Source organism: Microtus pennsylvanicus, chromosome X (assembly GCF_037038515.1).
Source record: "Microtus pennsylvanicus isolate mMicPen1 chromosome X, mMicPen1.hap1, whole genome shotgun sequence".
Classification (NCBI taxonomy): domain Eukaryota; kingdom Metazoa; phylum Chordata; class Mammalia; order Rodentia; family Cricetidae; genus Microtus; species Microtus pennsylvanicus.
Window position 1 is genome coordinate 91,984,129 of NC_134601.1, and position 26,638 is coordinate 92,010,766.

General features: G+C 42.2%; 1 protein-coding gene across 3 annotated transcripts; it reads left to right on the forward strand.

The window, feature by feature from the left end:
- Positions 1-236: 236 nt before the first annotated feature.
- Positions 237-23,508, forward strand: Zc4h2 (zinc finger C4H2-type containing). 3 transcript variants are annotated; one of them, XM_075958146.1, is made up of 5 exons: positions 237-439; positions 17,470-17,650; positions 19,167-19,339; positions 20,346-20,508; positions 22,025-22,276. In XM_075958146.1, the coding sequence occupies exons 1-5, from the start codon at positions 387-389 to the stop codon at positions 22,136-22,138; spliced, it is 684 nt and encodes a 227-aa protein (XP_075814261.1). In that variant the 5' UTR covers positions 237-386; the 3' UTR covers positions 22,139-22,276. The 3 variants fall into 3 exon arrangements, with proteins under 3 accessions (XP_075814261.1, XP_075814260.1, XP_075814262.1); XM_075958145.1 differs by having other exon boundaries at positions 240-439; positions 17,479-17,650; positions 22,025-23,508; XM_075958147.1 differs by lacking the exon at positions 20,346-20,508 and having other exon boundaries at positions 269-439; positions 17,479-17,650; positions 22,025-22,292.
- Positions 23,509-26,638: the final 3,130 nt, after the last annotated feature.

Genomic DNA, 26,638 nt, shown 5'->3' on the forward strand with positions numbered 1-26,638 from the left:
CCCGTGATAAAAGGTATGTTTTCTCATCTTCCCAGTTGCTTTCGAGATTTCCCCTATTTTGCCGCATACTGGCAGGACAAACATCTTCATTCCCTTGCACGCCTCATAATCTTGACATAATTATCTGTGACATATTGATTTAAAGTGCCGCTACAGGAAAGGGAACAGGAATGCTTCGCTTGGCCTTCTGGGAGTTGTAGTTCTAATGGCACCCGGGCTGCCTAGTCAGCCCTGGAACTGCGGACTACAGCTCCCAGGCCTTCCTAAGCCCCTACCACACAGGCTCAAAGCCACAAACCAGTAGGAGGTGGCTGTATTGTATCTATTGTATCCCTTGGCTGGTGCATTTTTACAGTTCTCTGGACGTGAAATTGAGAGTGAAAAGCATGGCAGATGAACAAGAAATCATGTGCAAATTGGAAAGCATTAAAGAGATCAGGTAAGCCCTTTCTCTGCTTAATGCAGCATCCACCCTCCTCGATCCCGCCTCCCTTCCCGGGCATCCTTGGAAGCAAAGAGAACTGTTTTTCTGTGGAAACTATCTATTGTTGGGCTACTTGCAAAGAGGGGCGGGAAAGAGGCCCATTCATCACAGACTTACAGATGAGGTGAAGAATGAGGGGGAAAGGGTAATTTGAAGTCGAGCCTAGAGGAGGTAGTTGGTGGAAGAGTGTGTGTGTGTGTGTGTGTGTGTGTGTGTGTGTGTGTGTGTGTGTGTGTGTGTAGAGAAAGAGGGGAGATGGTGATGCCTTTCCAGATGTGGCTGAGCTAGAATAGAGGGACACCAGGAGCTTGTCACCAGACAGCTGTATTCTTTTTGGCATGGAGACGAGAGCTAGCATTCACAGACACATTAAAAAAAAAAAATACTTGTTTAGTACAAGTCGCTTTTCGCTTCTTGTTTTATAAAAGTTTTTTATTTTCCGTTCAGCTTTATGATCCAGAGCTTGGGAAAAGACTTTCGAGAGCCAAGTTTAGCTGACCTGGCCATTCCGTTTGCAACTTTGCTGTGGCTGTAGCTGGGGATGCAGATGAGCCTGGGGGTGGGGGGCGCTGCTCTTGTTTTCCTGGAACTCTTTCATCACTTTTTTCCTATCCTGACGTTGGAAGGAGGTTGCATACTATGGGTGTGTGAATAAGAGCGGGAGGTCTGCCAAACTGGGAACTGTCACACCTCCAGCGGGCTACTCTGCAAGCAAGTTTCGATATTTCAGTGAGATTCCTGCCCCCCAAATGGTAGTACCTGAAGGGCTGACAGTGTGGGCCACCCCTGCGCTGCCTAAGTACCTGCATGTGGAGAGTTTTTCAGATATATGGAGAACGGAAAAAGAAAAAGACACATAGAGGATATCTTTATAAGAAATTGGGTCATGAGATTTAACCTTGACAAATTTGAGAAGAGATTTCACCTCTGTGCCGGGTGGTGGTGGCGCACGCCTTTAATCCCAGCACTCGGGAGGCAGAGACAGGTGGATCTCTGTGAGTTCGAGGCCAGCCTGGTCTACAAGAGCTAGTTCCAGGACAGGAACCAAAAGCTACGGAGAAACCCTGTCTCGAAAAATCAAAAAAAAAAAAAAAAAAAGATTTCACCTCTGTGATTTGTGTGTGGGATCTCCACATAGTAATGGGAGTGAAGAAACTTGGTTTCATCTTCCTATTGGAGGGATTATATCTTTCCTTTTGCAAAGCAAGGAAAACTATCATTTATTGAGCCCCTGCTATGCCAGTGTCCCCCCCCAACATTTCTGCAAGTGTCATCGCTGTGACCTTTGGCATAAGTGGAAAAATAAAGGCTTGGAGAATCTGAGTGAGTTCTCATAGTCACGAAGCTTAACAATGCCACAGTTGGACAGGAATGGAGGCTGCCTACAAAGGCTCTGTTCTTCTGACTGTTTCCCACTGAAGGGTTGCTTCTGTCTTTTCCTACAAAAGCGTCAGGAGGTAGGAAATGAGACTCCTAGGTGCAGGAGGATGCTAAGGGTGAAGCTAGTGAAAATCTTAGGCCTTTGAGTAGGAAGCCTCTAACTTCAGTCTTAATCTCTTTGTGGACTTTAAAAGAAATTTGTCTTAGCTGCGCAGTGGGGGTGCACACTTTTAATCCCAGTACTTGGGAGGCAGAGGGGAAAGCGGATTTCCGAGTTTGAGGTTAACTTGGTGTACAGAGTGAGTTCCAGGATAGCCAGAGCTACACAGAGAAAACCTGTCTCAAAAAAACCCAATATGTGTATGTGTGTCTATTGTGTCTATATAGATACATATACATACATACAGACATATGTAAAAATGAGCTTATCTTATCTGCAGAAATGGACTATTTGGGATCAAGGTAATTAATCCCTAGTGAAAACAGGTCCCTTTCTGTGGACTCCAAGTCAGGAGCCACGACTTCTATTCCCTAACCACGTTAGAGAATAGCAGGAGAGATGTAAAGAGAGGTTGAAGTTCCCCTCTAGTAACATGGGCAGACCTCTTGATTGTCAAGAAAGACCCAGTGTAAAAACTGGATTTCTGTTGAGAGTATCAGGAGGCTTACTAAGACAAAAGATTAAAGTCAGATCCAGAGTATTCAACTTTTGTTGAAAAAATTCTCACCACACCAATAAATCTACTTGAATGAGAAAATACACAGATGCCAATATTGATAAACCACAGATTTAGAATTATCTAACAATAGTTTTAAAATGTCCATCATGAAAATGCGTCATTAAGCAATACAGCACACTGAGAGCCTTTAAACCTACAACAGTCGCAATGCAGAGAAACTCCAGACTTTTAAACAGTGTTGAAAATGTTAAAGACTCCAAAGACTTTTGGAGTTGGAGTACATGCCAGTCCGCATTATGTTATTGTCGTGAATCTCTAAGAGCCAGGAAGTACAAAGCGTTGGTTTGAATGAGAATGTCACCAGCAGGCCTAAGTATTTGAACACCTGGTTTCCAGTTCGTGGCGCTGCTCTTGCCACCTGCTGCCATCTCTCTCCTGCCATTATGGACTTAGCTTCTGAAACCATGAGCCCAAATAAACGCTCCCTTAAGTTAAAAGAAAATACAAAAGCAAAGCAAATAGACAATGTCCGACAGCAAGAACAAAAAAAGCCATGAGGAAGATGCTCAGGGGGACCGTTAAAACAAGCTACAAGTTCAACAGATAGGTTCAACAGTAAGACGGGGCAGGCAGAACAAAAAGAGTCAGCTTAAACCTAAAGCAAGAGAAACTACGAGATCATTACTAAACTTCAAAAATTCTTCCAGTAGAGACACAAGACAGAATGAAGAAATAGTTTGAGAAATAAGGCCTAATAGTGTCAAACCACCTCCAGGTTAAAAAAAAAAATCTAATCAAATACTAATAGATTCAACAAAAAGAAATCTACTCCAAGGCATATTACAATCAGCCTTCAGAAAAAGAAGGAAAAGAAAAGAGAATCTTGAAAGCAAGGCAGGTGATAAGAACTAACCCCCTAATTATCCCTCTGAGGGGGGAAATTAGAATGACAAATTTCTCAACAGAAAAATCAAGGTCCTAGTAGAAAGAGGTACAACATTTTCAAGTGATGACGGCAAAGACCTGCTAGTGTAGAATGCTCTGTGTGCGGGTGATTTTAAGCTTGATAACTTGATGCTCTCGACTGCGGGAGCTGTTCTCAGATGGGCTGTGAAGGAGGATGAGAATACTTAACATAGTGGACAAAACACACAAACTTAGTAAGCAAAAACATGAGTTGACTTTACTTTTTTTTTTTTTTTTTTGATTTTCGAGACAGGGTTTCTCTGTAGCTTTTGGTTCCTATCCTGGAACTAGCTCTTGTAGACCAGGCTGGCCTCGAACTCACAGATATCCGCCTGTCTCTGCCTCCTGAGTGCTGGGATTAAAGGCGTGCACCACCACCGCCTGGCTTGACTTTACTTTTTATTTTCAGTTTTCTTAATTATGTTTGGTGATTGAAGGAAATTTATTTTATTTTATATATTAATGTCTAAAAATTTACAATGACATTTCACATATGTATGAAGTGTACTTTGATTATATTGAGCCCTATTGCACTCTCTTGTCCCCTATTCCCTGGTTCTCTTCTTCTTCCCTATAAGAGCTCTTGAAGGAAATTTTCTAACATAATTATAATCTCAGTGTATGTACAGGAATATTTATGATATTTTATGAATAGGTTAATTTACAGAGAAAATAGATAATATATTTCACTAAAGCTGGTAGTGTGATGTTAGAAGATACTGCTAAATTCTTTACATCTCATGTGTTTCTGAAAGCAAACACAAGAATTTTTATGCTGAGATGGCTTAAAAGTATTACAAGTAAGCAAAACTGAAATTTTAAAACGTGTAGTTCATCCAAGAGAGGCAAGCAAACAAACTCCCAGACAGAAAATAGACATGCTATATAAAGTTTAAAAGGCAGATACGTTTATATATGTATGTATAAATGATTCTATTTTAGATAACGTGCGGCTGAAGAGATGTTTTAGTGGTTAAGAGTGCTCACTACTCCTGCAGAAGACCTGGGTGACTCTGGGACTCACAGCTGTCTTTAACTACAGTTCCAGGGCTTTCTTCTGGCCTCCAAGGTCATATGCTTGCATGCAGCATGCTAAATCCACAGAAGACACACATACACATACTTAAAAATATTTTCTTATTTTGTGTATATGGCTGTTTTGCCTACATCTGTGTCTGTGCACCACATGCAGTGTCCCTGGAGTACACTCGGATCGATTTATCGGATTTATAGATTTAGAGGAGCGAGTCTCGGATCCCCTGGGCCTGGAGTTAAAGATGAGTAGTAGCTGCAGTGTGGGTGCTGAGGATGGCACCCTCGTCTTCTGGACGAGCATCCAGTGTTTTAACTGTTGAACCGTTGTTTCAGCCCTCACATTTATAAAAAAAAAATCAATAATTCAAAGACAAGTAAAGAGATTTGTACAATGGATTTCTGAAAAAAACAATTCAGTTATATACTCTCTGTAACAAACTCACTTAAAAATAGCGATGCAGGCCGGGCGGTGGTGGCGCACACCTTTAATCCGAGCACTCGGGAGCAGAGGCAGGCGGATCTCTGGGAGTTCGAGGCCAGCCTGGTCTACAAAAGCTAGTGCCAGGACAGGCACCAAAGCTAACAGAGAAACCCTGTCTCGAAAAAGCAAAAAAAAAAAAAAATAGCAATGCAGGTAGATTATGGGTAAAACAACCCGTTAAGCTGCCAACAATAAAAAGTGGGCTGTCTCAGTGGGACGGGCACATATCATGCAAGCCTGGCAACCTGAGTTTAATCACTCCCTGAATCCCACATAGAGCATGTCCTCTATTCACATGATGCATGCATGCAATGTCATTATCCAGTGTCCTTATAAATGCTGGGAATCCAGTTAATGTTCTACTATGCACAGTTCTTGAACTTCAAATTATGCTTACCATTCTCTTAATAGTTTTATTAAAAGAACAATCTATTTTGTTAAAACATGAATGTTCTTGGACTGTAGTAGCAACGATGGTGGCATTTTCACCTCATAACACCAAGCTAACATACACATATTGTAGAGGTCTAGAAGCATGTGTATTTATATTGATTATTACACACTCCCAAGGCATCATTGGCAATGGGAAAAGGTGTTAGGAATGGGTTCTCTCATCACAGTGTATTTCCTGATTGTACCCCTCAGAAATTCTGTTGCAATTCAATGCTGTGTTTCAACAGTCAGCTTCGAAATTACACCTTGGTCTATTTTCTGTGTCCATTATTTGGTGTTATAAGTAGCAGTCAAGGAGAAAAAGGAAAGACAAGAGTGAAACAAAAACAAGTGTAATAGAAAATAGGAAAAAGCAAGAGAGCATTAATGAAACCGAGAAAGTGAGTGTTGTTGCCATGGCATGAATGAGAGCCTTTCACAATCTCATATACATGCCAGTATATCTGTAACATGCTCTTGCTGCCAATGCATACATATCATGCACTTGGGAGGGCACACACACACACACACACACACACACACACACACACACACACACACAGAGCTTTCTTTGTAGAAATAAAAGCTCAGTTTAGACAGTGCCGCTGTTAAGGGGCACCATGCAGGTACATTATTCAGGGAAATTCTGTGCTGAGCACTCCACCTCATTTTCTCACTGCGTAGACTCTACATAGATCCATGGCCATTTATATTATCTCCAGATTTTTAGGGGCCACATAGCATCCCTTTCCAATCTTCAGCCCTCTGTGCACACCACAGTCTACTGGGCTTGCCCAGCTGGGTGTTCTACAAATTCAGCTACTCTTGGCCAACTCTTTATTGACTTCATAGCTCCCTACTGCTGTTGAGCTGCTCCCCTGAAAACTCATCTTAATGTTGTCATTCCTGTTACATTTGCCTTAGCTTGAAACCTAAAATTCAGCGTTAACTTTCTATTCCTCCCATCATCATTTCACGCAAATTCCTGTCTTATTCTCTACCTCCACACTTACTGCCTGTTTTAGGCCTTCATCATCAGTGCCCTGCATATTTGTGATATTGTGTTTATTTTCACCTACAGAATTATTTCCTTGTCTCTAGCTTCTTCTCTGTCTTTAATTCCATGCATACTGTTATGAGAATGACCTCCCTAAAATAGGTATGATGTTTTCCCTTCAAATACCCCGCTGATTTACCTTTTTGGATAGCCATATTTTGAAATCACAGGCCATTGCCCACTGGTGGCTTGGCTTGCACATAACTTTAATCAGGTGATATAGTATTTTTCATTTGTATTTAAAAAATAGATTACCAATATATATTTCTTAAGAAGTGGTGGGTGCACCTTTGGGAAAGCATTGTTTTGTTGTTTGTTTTCTAGGTTTTGTGTGTATGTGTGCATATTCTGTGTGTATGTGTGTATATTCTGTCATGATGTGAAATTCATTTTTTGCTAAGGATCAATTATTTCATGCTGTTTATCTGTGGGATATGCATTGTTACTATGGTATTTATAACTGCAGTACACACCACATTCCAGGTTCACCATTCCCACCTCAACTGTGACTACCTCTTTCTTTTACTTTAACATTATAGAAGTTCATTTCTCTTTCCTATGTTTCCATCCTCGAATATTTTGCTTGCACAGATCCTTCATGCTAGATTGTTCTTTTCTCATCCTGTGCCTGTGAATTCTATTTGTTCTTTCAAGGAAGGCCCAAATGGAATGCCACCTTTTATCCCAAACTTTCTCTAATGCTCCAGATCAAAGGAATCAGTAGTCTGCCTGAGCTGTACAAAGAGAACTGTGCAGCTTTTAATTGATATGTGCTCTGTCTTAGTTGGGGTTTCTATTACTGTGATGAAACACCAGGACCAAATGCAACTTGGGAAAGAAAGGGTTGATTTTGCTCACACCCATGTGAGGCAGAGCTCAAGGAAGGAGCTTGGAGGCAAGGACTGATGCAGTGGCCTTGGAGAAATGTTGCTTACTGCCTTGCTTCCCACGGCTTGCTCAGCTTTCTTTCTTACAGCACCCGAGACTACCAGCCCAGAGGTGCCCATGTGCACAGTGAGCTGGACCTCCCACATCAATCATCAATCAAGAACATTCCCTACAGACTTGCCTACAGGCCAATCTTTTGGGGACGTTTTCTCAATTAAGATTCCTTCTTCACAGATGATCCTAACTTGTTTTAAGTTGACATAAAAAGTAGCCAACACATCTGTTCTCTCTCTACTTGCTTGCTTTTTCTTCCCTCCCTCCCTCCCTCCCTCCCTTCCTTTTTCCCTTCATCTAGTGCTCTGACAATCTCAGTACTGAATTTAATAATTGTTTTAGCCCCAAGGTTTGGACAAGATTTAAGTCCAGGACAGCTTGGATCATTGAGACTTAAAGTCAAGCCAAACAGTGGTGATCACAGGAAAAAGAACAGAGAGGAGTTGGACCTTGGTATTGAGCTGCAACGGTCTTTAAAGCATGATACTTTGCTTTTTTCTTTGTAGCTATTTTTTTCCAGATAATCTGATTAACTTTAAATACAGAACCATTGGTATTTAAAGAATGATCTTACCTGGCTAGAGGAAGCAAGAAAAACTGACCTTTTTATTTTCAAATTCACTCAGTGTCATTTATAGATCATGTGCTTTGATCCATCCACAGAGCTGGCATATTAAGTGGAGGCTGATCACTTAGATTGAATTGGACCGGGTCTGAGGGATCTACCATTTGGCACTTGGTCTTTCCTGAGTTTCAGATGCAAATATCCAAGTGAACACTTAGCCAATACTTTTGCTTCTCATACAGGCGCCAACAGAATTTTCGGCCCAGCCATACTACAAGCATCCTCTTTCCTCTGTTTCCCCTATCACAGAAAATGCCCCCACCAATCTTGAGGTCCTTTATTTCTCTTGCCTCTGTGATACCTCACATCCAAATCTTTAGCAAACCGTGTTCAAACTTGCATAATATTCCACCCAGAGGCCAGCTTAGTTAAAGGCTGCTTAGACACATCTGCACATGAGCCAAGACTCAGAATGTATATTTCCAACAGTTCCCAAGCAATGCTGGTGTTTTGGGTCCAGTTCTTGAGGTGCCATACACTAGTAAGACCTTGCACATGATACCATCAAAATGGAATCTGAGTCAATAACTTCCACTGGCTAGTTTTTTCCACTTGGTTATCCCATCCCGAGGCCCTGTGGGATGTAGCTGTGTAGTAATAAGGGCGGCGGGGCTGCGTCCCCAACACCCCAGCCGCCTGCTCGGCTAGCTTTTGCCCCGAAATAACAACACATAAACTGTATTCATTTAAACACTGCTTTGGCCCATTCCTATCTAGCCTCTTCTAGGCTAATTCTGACATATTAATTTAGCCCATTTCTAATCATCTGTGTAGCGCCCCTAGGTGCGCTTACTGGGAAGATTCTAGCCTATGTCCATCCTGGGTCGGAGCTTCATTGCTTGCGTCTGCCTGGGAGCTGGGAGCATGGTGTCTCTCTGAGGCGTCTGCTCAGGAGAGGAGAGCTGTGGAGTCTGAGCTCACTTCCTCTTCCTCCTGGCATTCTGTTCTGTTTACTCCACCTACCTATGTCCTAACCAATAAAATGGGCCAAGGCAGTTCCTTTATTAGCCAATGACCTTCCTCCATCATAGTTGTCCTACCCTACTTTTCGAGTGAGTACTGTTTTTCACTTGTTATGAAGTTTGTCACGGGGAAGCCCACCAAGTCCCTGCAAGTACTGGATAACCCGCATCCCTAACCAATGCTATTTCTTCTTTCATAAGAGCCGTAAAGGAAGCACTCTGGAGAAATCCTCCAGCTGATTTTTCTCTTCTTTCTTGGAAAAGATTTCTTCTTTCTAGAGCTGTGTCTGGAGAAGATATCGCTTAGAAAGCTCAGGAATCCAATTTGAAAAGTTTTATGTAAAGTTATATTTCTTGGGATTCTGGAAATTCTTTAAGGGAGCACCTACAGTTTTCCTGGCATGCTCTGGCCTTACCAGCTCTTGTTTAGTCTTTGGGGAGGATCTCTACAGGAGATTCCTTTAAGGACTTGGATGGTTTCCTCAACTGTAGGGCCCATTAGCCCAAAGGCATCTCACGTAGTCATTCAGTACCTCTGTACAGGCTGTACTGAGTCTTTCTTTTCATATAAAATTTTCAAGAATCAAAATGTTCCCAGATATTCCTTTTTTCACTCTGAAAATTGATGAGTCAGCTAGGTCCAGAACACACCATGTTCCATGAATCTATAGATGGGACAATGACTGGGTTCACAGTCCTGGGTTTTCTACTTCCTGAATATATGATCCCAGGCAATTCATTTTACTTATCTCTCACTCTCACAATCTTGGCCTTCAAAATGAAGCTCAACTATACCCGTGCATAAGGGTGTTGAGAGCATAACCTTTCATAGCGTTTAAAGTTCCTAGTGCAGTTGCTAGGATATAGTAGGCTCTACAAATACAATATCTATTACAATTAATCAAAGCTGCTATACAATAACACATTTTGTGGTAACAGGAGTAGAAGCTGGGGCTCGTATATGTTAGGCAAGCAGTCTATCACTAACTTAGGTAATATGTTTCTTTTTTTTTTTCTTCAAGATAGGGTTTCTCTGTAGCTTTGGAGCCTTCCTGGAACTAGCTAGGAAATAGATGTTTCCTTCTAACACAACCAGGATATGTCATTTCATTTTTCATTTAATTCCAGGAAGTTTTAAAAATTCTTTATTGATTTCTTCTTTAGCCCATTGATGATTCAGTAATGTAGTTTTTAATTTGCATGAGGTTGTGTAATTACTACCAATTTGTTTGATATTGATTTCAGGCTTTATTTTATTATAGTCAGATAGAATCTACAGAGTTATTCAACTTTTCTTTATTTTTGTTAAGATCTGTTTGTTTCCCAGTAGTTAGTCTATTTTAGAGACACTTCCATGGGCTGCTGAGTAAAATGTATTTTATCTGGTATTTGCATGGCATATTCTGTCGATATGTTAGTCCTATTTGAAGTATAATGCCATTTATTTCTGATATGTCTCTATTTAAATTTTGTGCTGTGCCCTGTCTGTTGAAGGAAATGGAGTACTGAAGTTATCTAGTCTTCCTGGGTTGGAGTTCATCTTTTTCTTCAAGTACAGTAGTTCTCCTTTTATGAGATTGGGTGCACAATACTTTGGTGCATATATGTTTAGGGTTGTACTACCTTCTTGATTAGTTCTTCCCTTGATTAAAATGTAATATCCTTTTTACAGTTTTTTAGATTATAATTACATCATTTTCCCTTTCCCTTTTCTTCCCCCAACCCCTTATGTACCCTTTCCTCATTCAATGCTTAACACATTTATATATGTCTAAACATGTAAATACAACTTTCTCAGTCTGTATAATGTTACTTGTTTGTATGAGATTTCAGGGCTATTCGTTTGGTATTGGATAACTGATTGGGGAGTTCTTCCCTGGAGAGAACTGTTTCTCCCTCTCTCAGCATTGCTTTACTGCCTGTGGATTTTCGTTTAGGGTCGGAGCCTTGTGAGCTTTCCTCCATCCATGCTGCCATGTCTATTGGTGTCATCCTTTTCAGGTCATCTTTCAGCAGCCATGTTGGTGAGACTTCATGGTTGTAGCTTCTCTGACATTTCTAGGAGGCACAATTTGATAGCAAACTTCCTGTTCCTTTGGCTCTTACGAACCCCCACCCCCTCAACCATCCGCAATGATCCATGAGCCTTAAAGTGCAGGAGTTGTGTTGTAGATAGGATTAGGCTCCAGATCTTGACTTTTGATCAGCTGTAGCTTTCTGAAAATTGTCTTTGCCTGTTGCAACGAGCAATTTCTTTGATGGCTGGTGAGAACTGCGCTTACCTACGTACACAAGGGTAAACATTTGGAGTTCTGTTAGCGATTGTGCTGGTCTAAATTGGTGCTTGTGGACTCCCCTCCAATAACCATGGCTTCACTAGCATGAGTAGTTAGCTAGATTTCCAATACCATGGGAAACCAGAGGCATGGTTTCTCTCTTGTTGAGTGGGTCTTAAGTCAGTTAGAGGACTGTTGGCTACCACCAAGGTATGGTATGCATACCACCATTGCACCCTTAGGGCTATTGTGTCATACTCGTCAGTGTGGTTCATAAGCATCATAGCTGGCTAAGACCGTGGATGTTCCCTCTTTTGGAACTTTGAGTGACATCTGCTGGTACCAGGAAAGCTTGTCTTCAGGGAGAAGGCTTTCAGGTCATATGCAGTATCTTGGATCTGCTGGGTCCTGTGCCCAATGCACATAATGTCTTTAGCAATAGATACCTACCTTCCACCTCTGGGGAGCAACCAAGAGCAACAGAAATAGCCTATCATGGTTTAGAAGTCTCTTGGAAAACCTTTACCAACAACTCCAAAAGAGGGTTTCTCATTTTTGGTGTTAGGTTTGAAGGATAGCATTGTCAGCCCAGATGGGAAAATTTCATATATATATATATATATATATATATATTCTCCTCCTTTTTTCCCTCCCTCCCTAATTAAAACTCCCTGCCTATTTTTCTATTTCCCCTTCAGATCATTTGTACCCTGCTTTCGTACTCTGTACTGACCCCCCCCCCATACACACACAGGATATTTCCTTTTTACTTTCCTGATACGGTGGTTTGAATGAGAGTCACCCCTATAGGCTCTTATATTTGCATGTCTAATCTCTAGTTGGTAGACAGTTTAGTGGAAGATTAGGAGGTGAGTCTTTTTGGAGTAGGTGTGTCACTGTGGGTGGGCTTTGAGATTTCAAAAGCTCACAGCAGGCCCACTTCCCCCCCCTCACCCTCACCTGTGGATCAGGATTTAAAGGTCTCAGCTACTGCTCCAGTGCTATGCCTCTCTTCTTGCCATGATGATAATGGACAAACCCTCTGAAGCTGTAAGCAAGCCTCCATTTAAATGCATTTGTTTATAAGAGTTGTCCTGGTCAATCGAAATGAAATTGCCAATTAACAGGGGAGACAGAGCCCCAAAAGGACATCTCTTGCCACCAAATGAAGCTTCCAGTACCAGGAATCAGTTACATCTAATTGAGTTGTTGGTCAAAGAGGCCCCAATAGGAACCCCGAAACAACCCAGGCTGTTGTCAAGGCTATATAGAATGGTATTCACAAGATGATAGCAAAGCCCTATTTCTGAAGACAACCCTTACACAACTCATTGAATATGGAGAAGTTCCTACATAGGGCCTTCACCCCTGTGGGCTAATGTTCTCGGTACAGGAAGGTACTCTGCATGCTAATAAAGGAGAAGCATTAACACCAAGCCAGCTACAAACTTGCCAATCTACAATGTTGTCCTGCCTGCAAGATGTTCTTGTGCAATGGTGACACATAGCTTGTGGGAGTAACTAACTGACCAATATCTTAGGTGTCTTCCGGCCCACTCCGTGACATCAAATGGCACTTGGATGACTAAGAACCAAATATGAGATAGCCCAGGGACCTACGCTAAAATCAAATACTACTGTCCTAATGACATCCTGCTATACTCATACCTCAGTGCTTTCACCACCCACCATCAGAGAGATTTCCTTCTGCAGTGAATGGGAACAAATCCTGGGACCCGCAGCCATATATTATGCAAAGAATGAGAGCCCTTGGAACTCTCAGCCCTGAACAGGGTGCCTCCAACCAAACCCCTCCTCTTAGAGCTCATGGAACCCTGTAGAATAGGAGGCAGGAAGAGTTTCAAATCCAGAGGGGATGGAGGCCATTGTGACACAGTGGGCCTGATGCACAGATGAACCTACAGAGACAGAGGCAGCATGCTTTTATTTTGCCCATTGTATCATTTTAGCATCTTTTCTTGAATGCCAAATGGCTGTAGCCATGTGCACTTGTGTTCAGATCTTTATTTTGTTCCAATAGTATGCATATCCGTTTTGCGACACACCCATGTTATTCTTATCTTGGCTCCGATGCTGACATCTTGAGATGTAGAGTGACAATCTCCCTGAATTGCTCATGACTGTTCTGGCTCCTATTCTATTTGTAAGACTTTCCCTTGAGTGTCCTAGTTGTGCTGCTCACGTTTTAAATCCCATCTCCATTTTATGTTGAGTGCTCTTCAATCTTTTTATCTCCTTATTGAGCTGCGTTTTCTAATCCGGCATTATCTTGGTTATTTTATTCAGCCTTGTGTTTGTCTTTTCTTGGGTAACACTTAAGCCTCAATTTCTTTGAGTTAATTCTCTCTAAATTTTTACACTGAACTGTTGGTTTCTGTTTTCCTTAAACTCTGAATTCTTTGATAATATTTATGGTGTTTTTTTTTAAAGTTCTGTATCCTGGAATTAATCTGAGTAATTGTTCTTACATAAAATTTCTGTAGGACAGGTGGATTGGGGGGGGGATGAGGGGGGATGGACAGTGTATACTGTCTTTGAACTTTCATATTATTTTGCAGTGAGACCCGGGCACATGGGCTTCTTGTTTTGGTTGTATGTTTGATGTGGACACAGAAAGCTTGGCTGGTACACAGGATTTGCTACTCAGTACAAGCTGGCAGTTAAAAATAATGTGCAGGTGGGTCACACCAACCTGTGCCCAGACCCTGGTTGAGGGCTCTAGGTTGAGCCTGGAAATTGAGAAGAGTTCAGGCATGGGAGGGTCAGGCATACTCACAAGGCTGGGCCATAACACAGGATGTATGGGTCTGTCTGGCCCTGAAGTATGGTTCAGGACCAAATATCCATAGGGGCAACTGGAATTGAAAGGGGTTAAGCCAGCAAGTATAGGTATGTTACCTGTGTTTCTATAGCACACAGACAGGCTAGAAGGTCCCTGGCAGGGAATGTCTAGGGGATGGTGGGTCCTAAAAGGAGGAAGAGGGTCAGGAGGTCCTGATCCTTGGCAAGCAGCCGCAGGGCTACCTGAGTTTGGAGGCTCTGTACCAGCGAGTAAAGATAGGTTACCCATGTCTTCTCTCTGTATGGGCTAGATAGAGAGTTCCTTGCAGTGAGGGTTTCAGTGTCTTGTAGGTCCAAGGAGAAAGAAGGGTCAAGAGAAGGTCACAACCCCAGAAAAGCATCCACAATTTGACCAGGAAAGGACTGTGCTTGGGTGCACAGGCAGGTTACCTGTATCTCTGCCCTATGTGGACTGACTGGTAGGTCCCTGGCAGTGAGAATTTCACCATGTCATGAGTCTCAAAGTGAAGAGAGGATCTGGAGGATGATGATCTTGTTGTTCTCCTTAGTTAATTGAAGGCTTTTCTTTGCTACTTAATAGGCCATTATTCATATTCTACTTACAAAATGGCATATGCTAATGAAGCTCTTCCAATCTTAGTAACCAGCATTATGCCTTACAGCACACATGTAGTACTGGTAAGTTCTTTGTTCCAATGTCTGGAGCGCTGGGGTGAAGGAGATAATCATGGCTGAACTATAGGGCAGAGTTGGGGAGTACACTATCATTTGTTGATTGCTCATCATGGGCTACGGAGCTTGGGAACTTTACATGCATTAACTCACTTAATTCCTACCACATGGCATAGGAGGTAGGTGGTATTATTTCCCTGTTAGTACTGAGGAAGTCAAAGCTGAGAGGACGAAGGAATCACATAATGTCACTTTCTTGATATTTAAAAATTGAAAAATCCCTTTTCAGCAGAGGGTGAAAGATTTGACTCATGCCAGCATCTCAGCTGTGTGTTGAACTTTACCAAAACCCCTGGATTCATCTAGCCCCCCCCCTCTTTCGGATCCAGCCCTGCTAATCTGTCTTCAGTTATTCCTTTCATGGGTTGTGTCTTTCTGCTCTGGGGCCTTTGTTCATGCCATCCTCACTTCCTGAACTGCTTTCCCTTGTCGCTCTTGACTGAGGAGGACAAGTGTTCAATAAATATTTGTGTATGTGTGTGCATTTGCTTCTTAGTGCATACTTATTAAATATAGTTAAATGTAAACTTAAATGTTATTATTATTCAAAGGCAAATATCTAGTAAAGTGCAGAACCAGCACATATACCCAGGTATGAGTTTAAAGTACATGTTCTTTCATGATGTGTCTCTGCCCATACAAATGGGTTCTTGACCTAATGCTCACTCCGCTGGCTACATGAATCAACATATGATACTACTCTAATTATCAGTTTCCCACCTCTACAATTGGGATAGAAGCAGGCAGAGTCCAGATGTTCTGTATATAATATAGAAGAGGTTGAGAATAGAGGTCTAGGCAGGAAGGGGTCTAAATGAATATTTTTTCAATAAAACCAAATATTGTTCCTCTATAAGAAAGGTCAATAGCTACATCAAGAGTTCTTCATACGCCTGACAACTTGACTCAAAGGTAATGTAGTGTAGTGTGTAACATGCAAGTATTGCAGTTACTTTTGCACCACTGTGCCAATGTTCCTGACATAAGCAGTGCAAGGGGCAATTTTTATATGAGCCAGCCACGCTATATGGTATGAGCACCATCAGCCACATGTTTAAAGTTAAATTCATTAAAATCAAATATAATTTATAAATCAGTCCTTTAGTCATAGTAGCCACATTTCATGTGCCCAACAGGATATGTGTGCTATTGCTTTGGAAAGCACACACACAGAGCATTTTGGTTCGTGCAGAAAGTTCATTGGACATTGCCTCTTTAGAATTTCTCAGGTCACTGTTGCTAGCTCTGGCTACCTTTGCTAGGAGTGCTTTGTGGTGGGAGACTCTTATTTGCAATGAGAGGCATCTCTGGCCCATATCCACTAAAGGCCATTAGTGTTCTCCTTTAACTCAGCCCCGCAGCTGGAACCTGCACTGCCCTTTGCAAACATCCCGAGGCAATAAAATTTATCTCACTTGCAACTCACGGAGTTTTTCTGTTTAAAAAGAATCTCCTAGCTTGCTGTGGGATTCCCCTCTTCATGCTGTGAATGCCATTGCTTAATAAAGAAACTGGCTTTGCCTGATAGGGTAGAACAGAGCTAGGCGGGGAAAACTAAACTGAACGCTAGGGGATGGAAGGCAGAGTCGGAGGAGAAGCAATGGAGCCGCAGCTGGAGACATGCACAGAACCTTTGCTGGTAGGCCACAACCTCATTGTGGTGCACAGATTAATAGAGATGGGTTAAATTAAGATGTAAGAGTTAGCCAATAAGAAGCTAGAGCTAAAGTTTCTAATTATTCACCTGCCCCAATAACCATTGGTTACTTCCCTGATGAAAGGTCTTGGAGATTATTCCCAGATGGTAAATTTTAATGAGAACTGAGTTCTCCTAGTTGGTTTAAATTGGCATTCGTTTAGAGTACCTTTATGCGATAACTCCTTTGAGCTCCAGATTAGCCACAAGTGTGTTCTTTCATGTCCTCAATTTATAAATGAGAAAGATGGGGCACAGGTTGATTAGAGAAACTGCCCAAGATATCATGAGCAGGAGGGTAGCATATTTACATCCCATGTAAAGGATAACCAACATCCCCTGAGCCCAGTAGTCAAGTGGTAGGATCTGAGATACTAGAGAGGAATTTCCGGTTTCCATCTTGGAGAGTGTGCCCTATGTCAACAATAGCAATGTGTTTTAATTTTCAAGTATCAAAGAGGAAAAAGAGTTCAACACCACCAGTAATTTAGATAACTATAACACAAAGATTTGATACTATAAATTCTTACTGTGATTTTCACATTGTTATTTTTCTTATTCAGTAACCACAAAACAAGCATTCTTTGATTAAGTCCAAACATTGGCAAGCATCTGCTAAATAAAGAATTTTTCATGTATCAGTGAAAAAAAAAGAAGCTAGAGCTAAGGGGCCAAGCAGAGATTTAAATAATACAGTTTTTGTGTGATTATTTCAGGGCTGAGCAGCCAGGAACCAACAAGTGGCTTCCCTATAACACTAACTCTTTCTGAGATGGCTCTGATCTTCTCTTGTCTGTGAAAGCGAGGGCTAGAAAGATAGCTTAGAAGGAAAGGCCTAACTCTGCTGTCCATTTCTGTCTTCCTCCATCCTCCTACTGGCCTGTTTGCTGCTCTTGAGAAATTTCAGGAACAAGACTCTGCAGATGGAAAAGATCAAGGCCCGTTTGAAGGCTGAGTTTGAGGCACTGGAGTCAGAAGAGAGGCACCTGAAGGAATACAAACAGGAGATGGATCTCCTGCTGCAGGAGAAGATGGCGCACGTGGAGGAACTCCGACTGATCCATGCTGATATCAATGTGGTACGTGGCTGGCTGCCTGCCTGTCTCTGGGCTCGTTAAGGATGAGCAAATAGAGGATGTTGTTACCTTTCATTTAGATGTCACTGTGGCTACTTAGCTCAGAGGAGAGGGCTATGGAGTAGAAAATTCCAGAAGTTCTGAGGCCAGCTCTGATTATGTCACTGACTAACAACAATGGACAAGTCCTTTATTTCTGAGCATCGTATTTTCTCCCTGTATTATGAAAGGCCAACTGACCTTCGAGGGCTCAGTCCGTTCTGACATGTTCACATTCTGGAATTCTGCAGCTCAGGAAGTAGCCAAGGAAAAGTGGACTAGATGCCTGCCCCTTGAGGGTAGCATAAAATGCTCAAAAGCTCCCAATAAGACCAAATCCATCCTCTCTGTCTGCTTACCAAAGTGGGGCTCTCTCATTAGACAGCCATTTGGAAACTCTTGGAATACTGTGACTAAATTGCCAAGCTGACAAATTCCCTTGTTTGGAGTTACTCGCTAATAGTCTAGGCTTCTTTACTGGGTATTCCTTTATCAGGAAGTGGAAAGGGTTCACCTGTGAGATCCTTTCCAATCCTTAGAGCCTATGACATCTTTTTTAAAATTCGTTTTTGATGGAGCTAAATTTCTCTTCTTGGCAAACTCATTTCTGTGGGATTACTAGTTTTCAGAATGTTGTCAGGCCTAGAATCCTTAAAAATACATTAATGAGGCTGTGTAAGACCCTTGGGGTCTTATGTGTTAGAGAGCACAAGATTCTGGGTCTCCTGGAGGGAACTGATGATGTAGAATCAATAGAAAGAATCACATTTTTTTTTTTCGATAGAGGGGTTGAGAATCCAGGCCGGTAGATCTCAGACTAGAGCATGAGGGTCAGCTGGAGGGCCCATTAGAGCCCAAGTTGTTGAATTTTACTCCAGAGTTTCTAGTTGCATATGTTAGGTAAGGGATTGAGAATATACAATTCTTAGTTCCTAAATGCTAATGCTGCCGCTGCAGCTGCCGGCGGGGCGTGTGGATGGGGTGGTGGGTGGAAGTGTGGTGACCAGTTTGAAAACAGTTGACCTAGGAAAAATGTAACTGGCCTGGAAGATGTTAAGTCTTCCGTTTCTGTGTTGGTTTTGTTCATAAGGATCTCCGTGAAAGCTGAAGCTTCTTTCAGCTCACTGACCTCTACAGTAGACTGCAATCCAGGTGAGGTGAGCTAGATGATCTTTAAAGGCAACTGCAGCGTGGAGGTGTTAGTAATTTGAGTAATTTGACCACGAGTTTATGAGCTGTTACTCCGTCCACATGAATTCAATCATCGGACCTTTACTAAGACTGCATGGGGTGTGCACTATTAAACTTTCACTATCATAGTGATGAAGAAACCGAGGCGTGATCCGCCATGCAGAAAAGACATAGTAAACTTGAACATAGATTGTTCTCCCTCTGGAGTCTGTGCTATTATGTGTTCAGTTCTAAAACGTCTTTGAGAACTTTGGGATCTGTTCTGTTTCTACCCTGCTCTATTTTCCAGATGGAAAACACCATTAAACAGTCTGAAAATGACTTAAACAAGTTGCTAGAGTCCACCCGGAGGCTTCATGATGAGTATAAGCCGCTGAAGGAGCATGTGGATGCCCTGCGCATGACATTGGGATTGCAGAGGCTTCCTGACTTGTGTGAAGAGGAAGAGAAACTCTCCTTGGAGTAAGCTGCCTGCCCTCTGACCCCAAAATAACACAATGTAACAGAAGGGAGGGGAGAGGGGGGAGGCGACACAGATGGACATGGATATTTACATGGCCCGAAAGGCCGAGTACATAGTCTAGTCCTATTCTTAGGCCTGCCGGTGACTAATTCTTTGCATGATCTTCTTCAAGTCTCTGCTGACATAAAGAGCAATGAGGAGATGAAGTTTAATGGGTGACTCTTTAGAAATGCTTTGTGCAATTTTTGACAATGTAAGAATTTTACCTATGCTCTGGCATGATAGCTCAGGGAGTAAAATGACTTTCCACCAGCCCTGGGGACCTGAGTTCAATTCCTGGGACCCATGCGGTGAAAGGAAAGGATGAACGCCTGCAGGCTGTCCTATGACTTGTGTCCTATGACATGATAGCATCATGTGCCTGTACATACACATGCACAAATAAATAAATTTAATATAACATTTAAAATAACTTACCTATGAATTTTAAAATGTCACTTTCCAAGTTAAGGTCTAGAGGAGTATACAAAAAGGATGTGCTTCCATTTTTTTCCAGGATATGGCCTGTTCTTTAATCTCAAGACCCAGAGTTAAAAACTAGGCTCATTTTAAAGACAGAGTTCAGCCCAATAGGAGGGAGTATATCCTGAAGTTACAACTGGATTCCTGTAGAAGCAGTGAGCTTCCTATTCCTAGAAGGATATAAATCTAGGCTTGGGAATGCTTGGTCTGAACATTGCAAGTGACCATCAAATAGACAACGGGTCTAAATATCTTGCTAGCCCTAAGATTTCTTGATCATCTGCATCTATCAGAGTTAAGAAGAAAAGTGTCTACTTTCCTACTGATCATGTGCCTAGTACTAGGGGGAAGGACCCATGTGCTATAGGGAGGGTAGTGCCATTCTAGAGAAGATCCTAGTACAATTTTTGGTTCCTTAGCATAGAGGGGCAAGGTTCTTCTTGCTTTCAGAGTGATCCAGCCAGTGTCTTTTCATCCCCAAAGTTACTTTGAGAAGCAGAAAGCGGAATGGCAGACAGAGCCTCAAGAACCTCCCATACCTGAATCCCTCGCTGCTGCAGCTGCTGCTGCCCAACAGCTCCAAGTGGCTAGGAAGCAGGACACACGGCAGACAGCCACCTTCAGACAGCAGCCTCCGCCTATGAAGGTGGGTAAGCTAGACTGGACCACAGAGGAAGCAAAGTGTCCTGCAATGGGAGGCTGACGAGATGCCGCTTGAGGTTGTGGTCTGATTTATTTTAGATCTTACTTAAACAATGTTTGATTGGTACACAGAGGATGGGATGCTATGTTAAATCCATGTTGCTGCAAATCCCCAGAGAGATTAGAATACAAGAAGCCTGGCAGGCCCTAGTAAAATAGAAATTTCTAAAGGTTAGAAAGGAAATCCTTATACAAATACATAGTGAACATATCTCATTAGTGAGGGATTCAGTAGGATCACAAGGCAGGTTCTTAGTGCATTTGGCGAACAGATGTTTACATGGTTGGAAAGAACACTGAAATAAATTTGGAAGTTTTATGTCTTCTAGAGACATAAATGTAATACCTTTAGGATTACCTTTCCTTCCCACTAGAATTAATTTGCATTTCTACTAGGCCAAAACTGTTTATGAGTTTCCAGTGAAGCATCACAGAATTGGGTCAATAGTAACTAGTCAAGCAGACGTTTTACTAGAGTGGCTTCCCAGTAGACCATAGCCTACAGGTAGAGTCTGCCTGGTTATATGCTTTCATTGGCAATTTACTGGTGCACACACATGCCAGGTCATTTGTGTGTTGTATTTTTTTTTGGTTTGGTTTGAGACAGGGTTTCTCTGCATAGCTCTGTCTGTCCTGCAATTCACTCTATAGACCAAGCTGACTTGGAACACAGAGATCCACCTGCCTCAGCCTCCTGAGTGCTGGGATTAAAGGCGTGCGCCACTACGTCCAGCTTGTGTGTTAGATCTTAACAGAGTTGAATAATTGCAACAAACCACTTAATGTGAAAAGTCTAATATATTTGTGGGCCACCCCATGACTCAGGATGTAGAAACACTTACCATGTGAATGTTATGATCTGAGTTTGATCCCAGCATCCCATGGTAGAAGGAAAGAACCAATTCCCAAAAGCTGTTCTAGGAGAGAACTGCAAAGTTGTCCTCAGACCTCCACACATGTTCTGTGGTACATGCACACACATCTCTTCATTTCGTCTCTCTCTCTCTCTCTCTCTCTCTCTCTCTCTCTCTCACTCACACACACACACACACACACACAACCCAATTTTAATTAAAAATACCCTTTAAAGTCTAAATATTCACTACCTTGGTCACTATAGAAAAATGCTTGCTAATTCATCTTGTCCAAGACAAATCGATAGTACATGGGAGAGCTGGTTAGAGATAATGTTCTGATATATTGCTGCATAGATATATAGTTCTTATTTTATTTCCAAGTTTTACATGCAGGTTTTAGACACCTCTCTCTATGTTATATCTTTCGCTCCTATGTTCTGTGGTCTCCAAGAACACTGGTACCTACCTGAATCTTACTGATAACTGTTCCTTCCAAATGGAAAATTGTAATTATTTTCTGGGCCCCTGAGTAGCTGCAGTCTGAACCATTGCTTAGAATAATCTGACTACACTAACTTTATTTATTCTGTCTACCCCCTTCAGGCCTGCTTGTCATGTCATCAACAGATTCATCGAAATGCACCTATATGTCCTCTTTGCAAAGCCAAGAGTCGGTCACGGAACCCCAAAAAGCCAAAACGGAAGCAAGATGAATGAAGAGAAGGTGAAGGGCTAGGACCTCTGTTGATCATAACCCTCCCCTTGGCCAGAGTGATAGATGTCCTGATTTTCTAAAAATACCCTTCCTTCTCCTCTTGAGTCTTCTATTTAATTTTCTGGAAGAAGAACACCTCTCTCTCTCTCTTTGCTCTTCTTTCTTTCTGCTCTTGGGATATCAGGTTCAAGAACAGCTGTGGTTTGGGTGCTAATGACTGGGTCTCATGACCCCTTCTCTCCCTCTCACATCTCAACTACTGTGCTGGTTTGGAGGTGACTGAGGGGTAAAGGCCCTGATGGACTCTTTCTCTTGCTCCCAAGGACTGGAGCCTATTGGGCTGCAGGGTGTATGGACTGGAGGAGGTCCATGTCTTACTTTAAGAAAAGGCCTCAATGATGTCCTTCCCTCTCTTTTTGCCTTAGGTTCTGAAAGGACAACTACTTTATTTTTGCCGGACTTCCCAATGGGCTGAATCTGTGTATCTCCCCAGTATTTAGCTCACCATTAGAGCTCAGGAGTAACTTAGACAGGTGTTCTTTCTTATAGTAATGTGTGAGGCTCTGTGTTTTGCCATGGTTCCATCCAAGTCTTCCAAGTATACTCAAGTTTTTACATACCAGACTAGGCATCTGGAGATCCCAAGATCTGTAGGTCTTTCCCTCTATACTTTTTTTTGTTCTTTGCAAATCAGTAGGCATTCACTGCAGTGAAATTAGGGAGTCAGACCCATGCTACAAGCCTCACCCTGTTCACTGCTGAAAATAGGAGGTCTGATGGCTATGGTATAGGAATTGTCTTGGATTGAGAATCCAGGAGCTGACTTTAGCTTTGTATTTTGTTTAAAAAACATCACTGTAATACCTGCTCAATTACCATCACTGTATCCCTGGGAGGATAAAAGTGAATATGGTATTATATGAATGCCAATCATTTTATACATGTAAGTGGGTATGACTTTGTTTTCCATTCTTCCCTCCCTTTGAGTCTGTCTTCTCTAAGGTAGCCTCGGTTAAGGAAGTTATTGGTCATTCTTTTCCTGTGGGTTGTGTAGGTGACCTTTCTCCCCCAACCAAGGGCACTAAGCACTTCAAGCCCCACAGCTGACGTCTTTATCAAAGCTAAGCCTCCTAGTCATGTTACTCTTAGACCTATGGAATAAAATCAGGGCTGACTGACTAAAAAGATATAGCTCCAGGTCTTTATCCCTGGCTGGGAGAAAAGGGAGATATTTATCAATTTTCGTTTCTTTTTTTTAACTTTTGACTTTGAGTCACAATAATATGTATTCCAAACATCAAAGATGCCTCTGTCTTTTTAAAGTAAGTGTTATGATTTTATAAATCCTTTTAAATAAACGTTCATTTGTTGGAATAAATGCTAAATTGGGTGCATTCTGTACACTAGGCGACAACAACAATAACAGTAGAAAGGGGAAAATAAAAAAGATCGAGAAGGCTACAGAGATGTGGCCGGGAGCTGGGAGCACTGTGGTTGGAGATAGAGAGATGGCTGGAGTAATGCTGCCTGCTGTGACGATACTGGAAGTGCAGGCCAAGAACAGGGACCCAATACTGAGACTCACTGTGATTTTCTTAGAATAGGGGGAGGATTGTGCCCATGCCACTACCTAAGTGAGTGAAAACAAAGGAGCATGGTACTAGCAGACCAAAGCCATTATTTCAAGACAGGAACTATGGTTCTTCTAGTCTTTCCACCTATCTCTAACTCAGAATTCCCTGAGCCATAGATGCAGGAGTTGTGATGTAGATGCTTCTGTTGGGGCTGGGTTCCCTACTAATCCACTGATTAGTGCATTGTGTCCAATTGTTTTCTGGGATGTCTCCAATTGCAGTAAAGAGAGGCTTCATTGATGAGTGGTAGCTATACGGGTCTGTGGCTATAAGGATTGGAATGTAGTAAGGAATTATGCTAGTCTACTAGAGTGGTGGTAATAGATTCTTTTCTCAAGTCCGTGATCTCACTAATCCCAGGAAGCTGGCCAGATTTCCAGTACCGGGCATGATTTTCTTCCTATTGAATGGACCTTAAGTCCAATTAGACAGCCGATTGCTACCTACACATAGTGCTACTTCTTATACCTTTATGCATAGCTTGCCGTGTAGCAATGCGTTCTTGTTGAACTATCTTTGGATCGCCAGCCCCCAAATCTCAACATGGTTATCCCACAATGTTGCCATGCTGGGTGATTGTCATAGTTCATAGGTGTTGTATCAGGGTAGGATTTTCCTTCCCTTCCCTTCCCTTCCCTTCCCTTCCCTTCCCTTCCCTTCCCTTCCCTTCCCTTCCCTTCCCTTCCCTTCCCTTCCCTTCCCTTCCCTTCCCTTCCCTTCCCTTCCCTTCCTCTTTCTTTCTTTCTTTCTTTCTTTCTTTCTTTCTTTCTTTCTTTCTTTCTTTCTTTCTTTCTTTCTTTCTTATTTTTTGAGACAGGGTTTCACTGTAGCTTTGGAGCCTGTCCTGAAACTAGCTCTTGTAGACCAGGCTGGCCTCAAACTCACAGAGATTCGCCTGCCTCTGCCTCACGAGTACTAGGATTAAAGGCCTGCGTCGCCATTTCCTGGCCAGAGTAGGACTTTCTAACTGCTTCCCTTTTGGCATCTTGCACAGCATTTTCTGGAACCATTGAACTTAGACAGCAGGGAAGAGGCTTTCAGGTCAGATCCAGTTTGAATCATCCAAGTCCTGTGTTCTATGTGTCTGATTTCTTCAGTAAAAGGGGCTTACTCTAAACTCCTGAGAGGCAAAAGGGAGTCACATGGACTATCTTACCAGTTTATTCAAGGGAGGAGTCTCATGTTTGATACCAGCGTTTTTGTTCACCTATGGTTCTTCTAAAGAGCATGACCAGCTTAAGTACAATAACTTCCTTTAATATGCATGTATGTGTATATATATGCATACATATACTTATATGCAGAGTGTATAATTTTATGTAAATCTAAAATAGTGACTCCTTGACACTTTATCAAACAACCTTGGTGTTATTTGTCTCTTGTTCCTCCTTTTTCTTTATTGACCTCCCCACCATCTCCCCAGTTGGAGGCCCTCACCGTTGTTCTGTTTCCTACCACTTCATGTAATCTGTATCCTGCTATTCCTCTCCCTACATCCCTCTATGGTCCCTTTATACATACCTGGTTTCTATGGTTACTCCATGTTGTGTACTCACATCTGAGGATATGTGTAGTAGGAGCTTCGGGCTGCGTTCCTACCACCTGGCTCCTGGCTGCCTGGCTAGCTTATGCCCCAAAATAACAACACACAAACTGTATTCATTTAAACAATGCCTGGCCCATTGTATCTATCTTCTTCTTGGCTAACTCTCATATCTTGGTTAACCCATATTTAGTAATCTGTGTAGCACCAGTCTTACCAAGAAAGATTCAGCATGTCTGACCTGGCGGCTTGCTCCATCGCGTCTGCCCTGGAGAGGAGAGGCATGGCGTCTGCCTCACTTCTTCTTTCTTCCAGCATTCTGTTCTGTTTACTCCACCCACCTATGTTCTAACCTAAAGCAGTTTCTTTATTAATTAACCAATGAAAGCAACAGATTGATATATGGCACTCCCACATCAGATATGGAGCAAGAAACTGCAGACGAAAGATAACATGAGGCTTTCTGGTCTCTAGGTCCATCCATTTACCTGCAAAAATTTTATATTTCTTTGCAGAGTAAAGAGTAGTAGTATGTTGTGTTGAGTAGTAGTATGCTGTGTATATGCACAGCATTTTTATTATTCATTCATCTGTTGGCAGACGCTTAAGTTGTTTCCATTCCCTGGCTATTGTGAATAATGCAGCAATGAATATGGCTGAGTAAGTGTCTGTTGAGTAAGCTGTCCACTCCTTTGGGCATATGCCAGGGACTGGTATAGCTGGGTTTTATGGTAGATTATTTTTTGATTGCTTATCTTTGGAGAATTCTTCATAGATTTCTTGAGTGCCTGTAGCAATTTGCATTCCCACCAACAGTGAGCATTTCCTCTTCCTGGACAAGCTCTGCAGGATGTTGTCAGTTGTTTTGTTGATCTTAGTCATTCTACTAGGGTGAGAGGAAATCTCAGAGTTGCTTTAATTTGCAGTTCCCTGATCGCTAATTATGATGAACACTTTGATCTATTTCTTAGTTCTTTTTATTTCTCAAACTGAGAACTCTTTTTTGATATCTAGCCTATTTCTAATTAGAACATTTATTTCCTTGACTCTGTGTCTTGAGGGATTTTTTTTCTATAGAGGTGTAATATGTAAGTATACTCAGTTTACAAAATGAGGCCCTCAGCCACTCTTCTTATTTATTTCACCCCGTGGTGGTCACATGATGATCTGGGACAGGGCAGAGGGGAGGACAGCTGCATAAGTGCTTTTGTGTCTGGAGAGGCTGCAGTGACTGGCCCTCGGGCCCAACAGTTCCCACCCAAGTGACTCTCCAGCCAGTGGTCTGGAACCCTGAGGCTGTGGTAACAGGTAAGCTGACTGGCAAG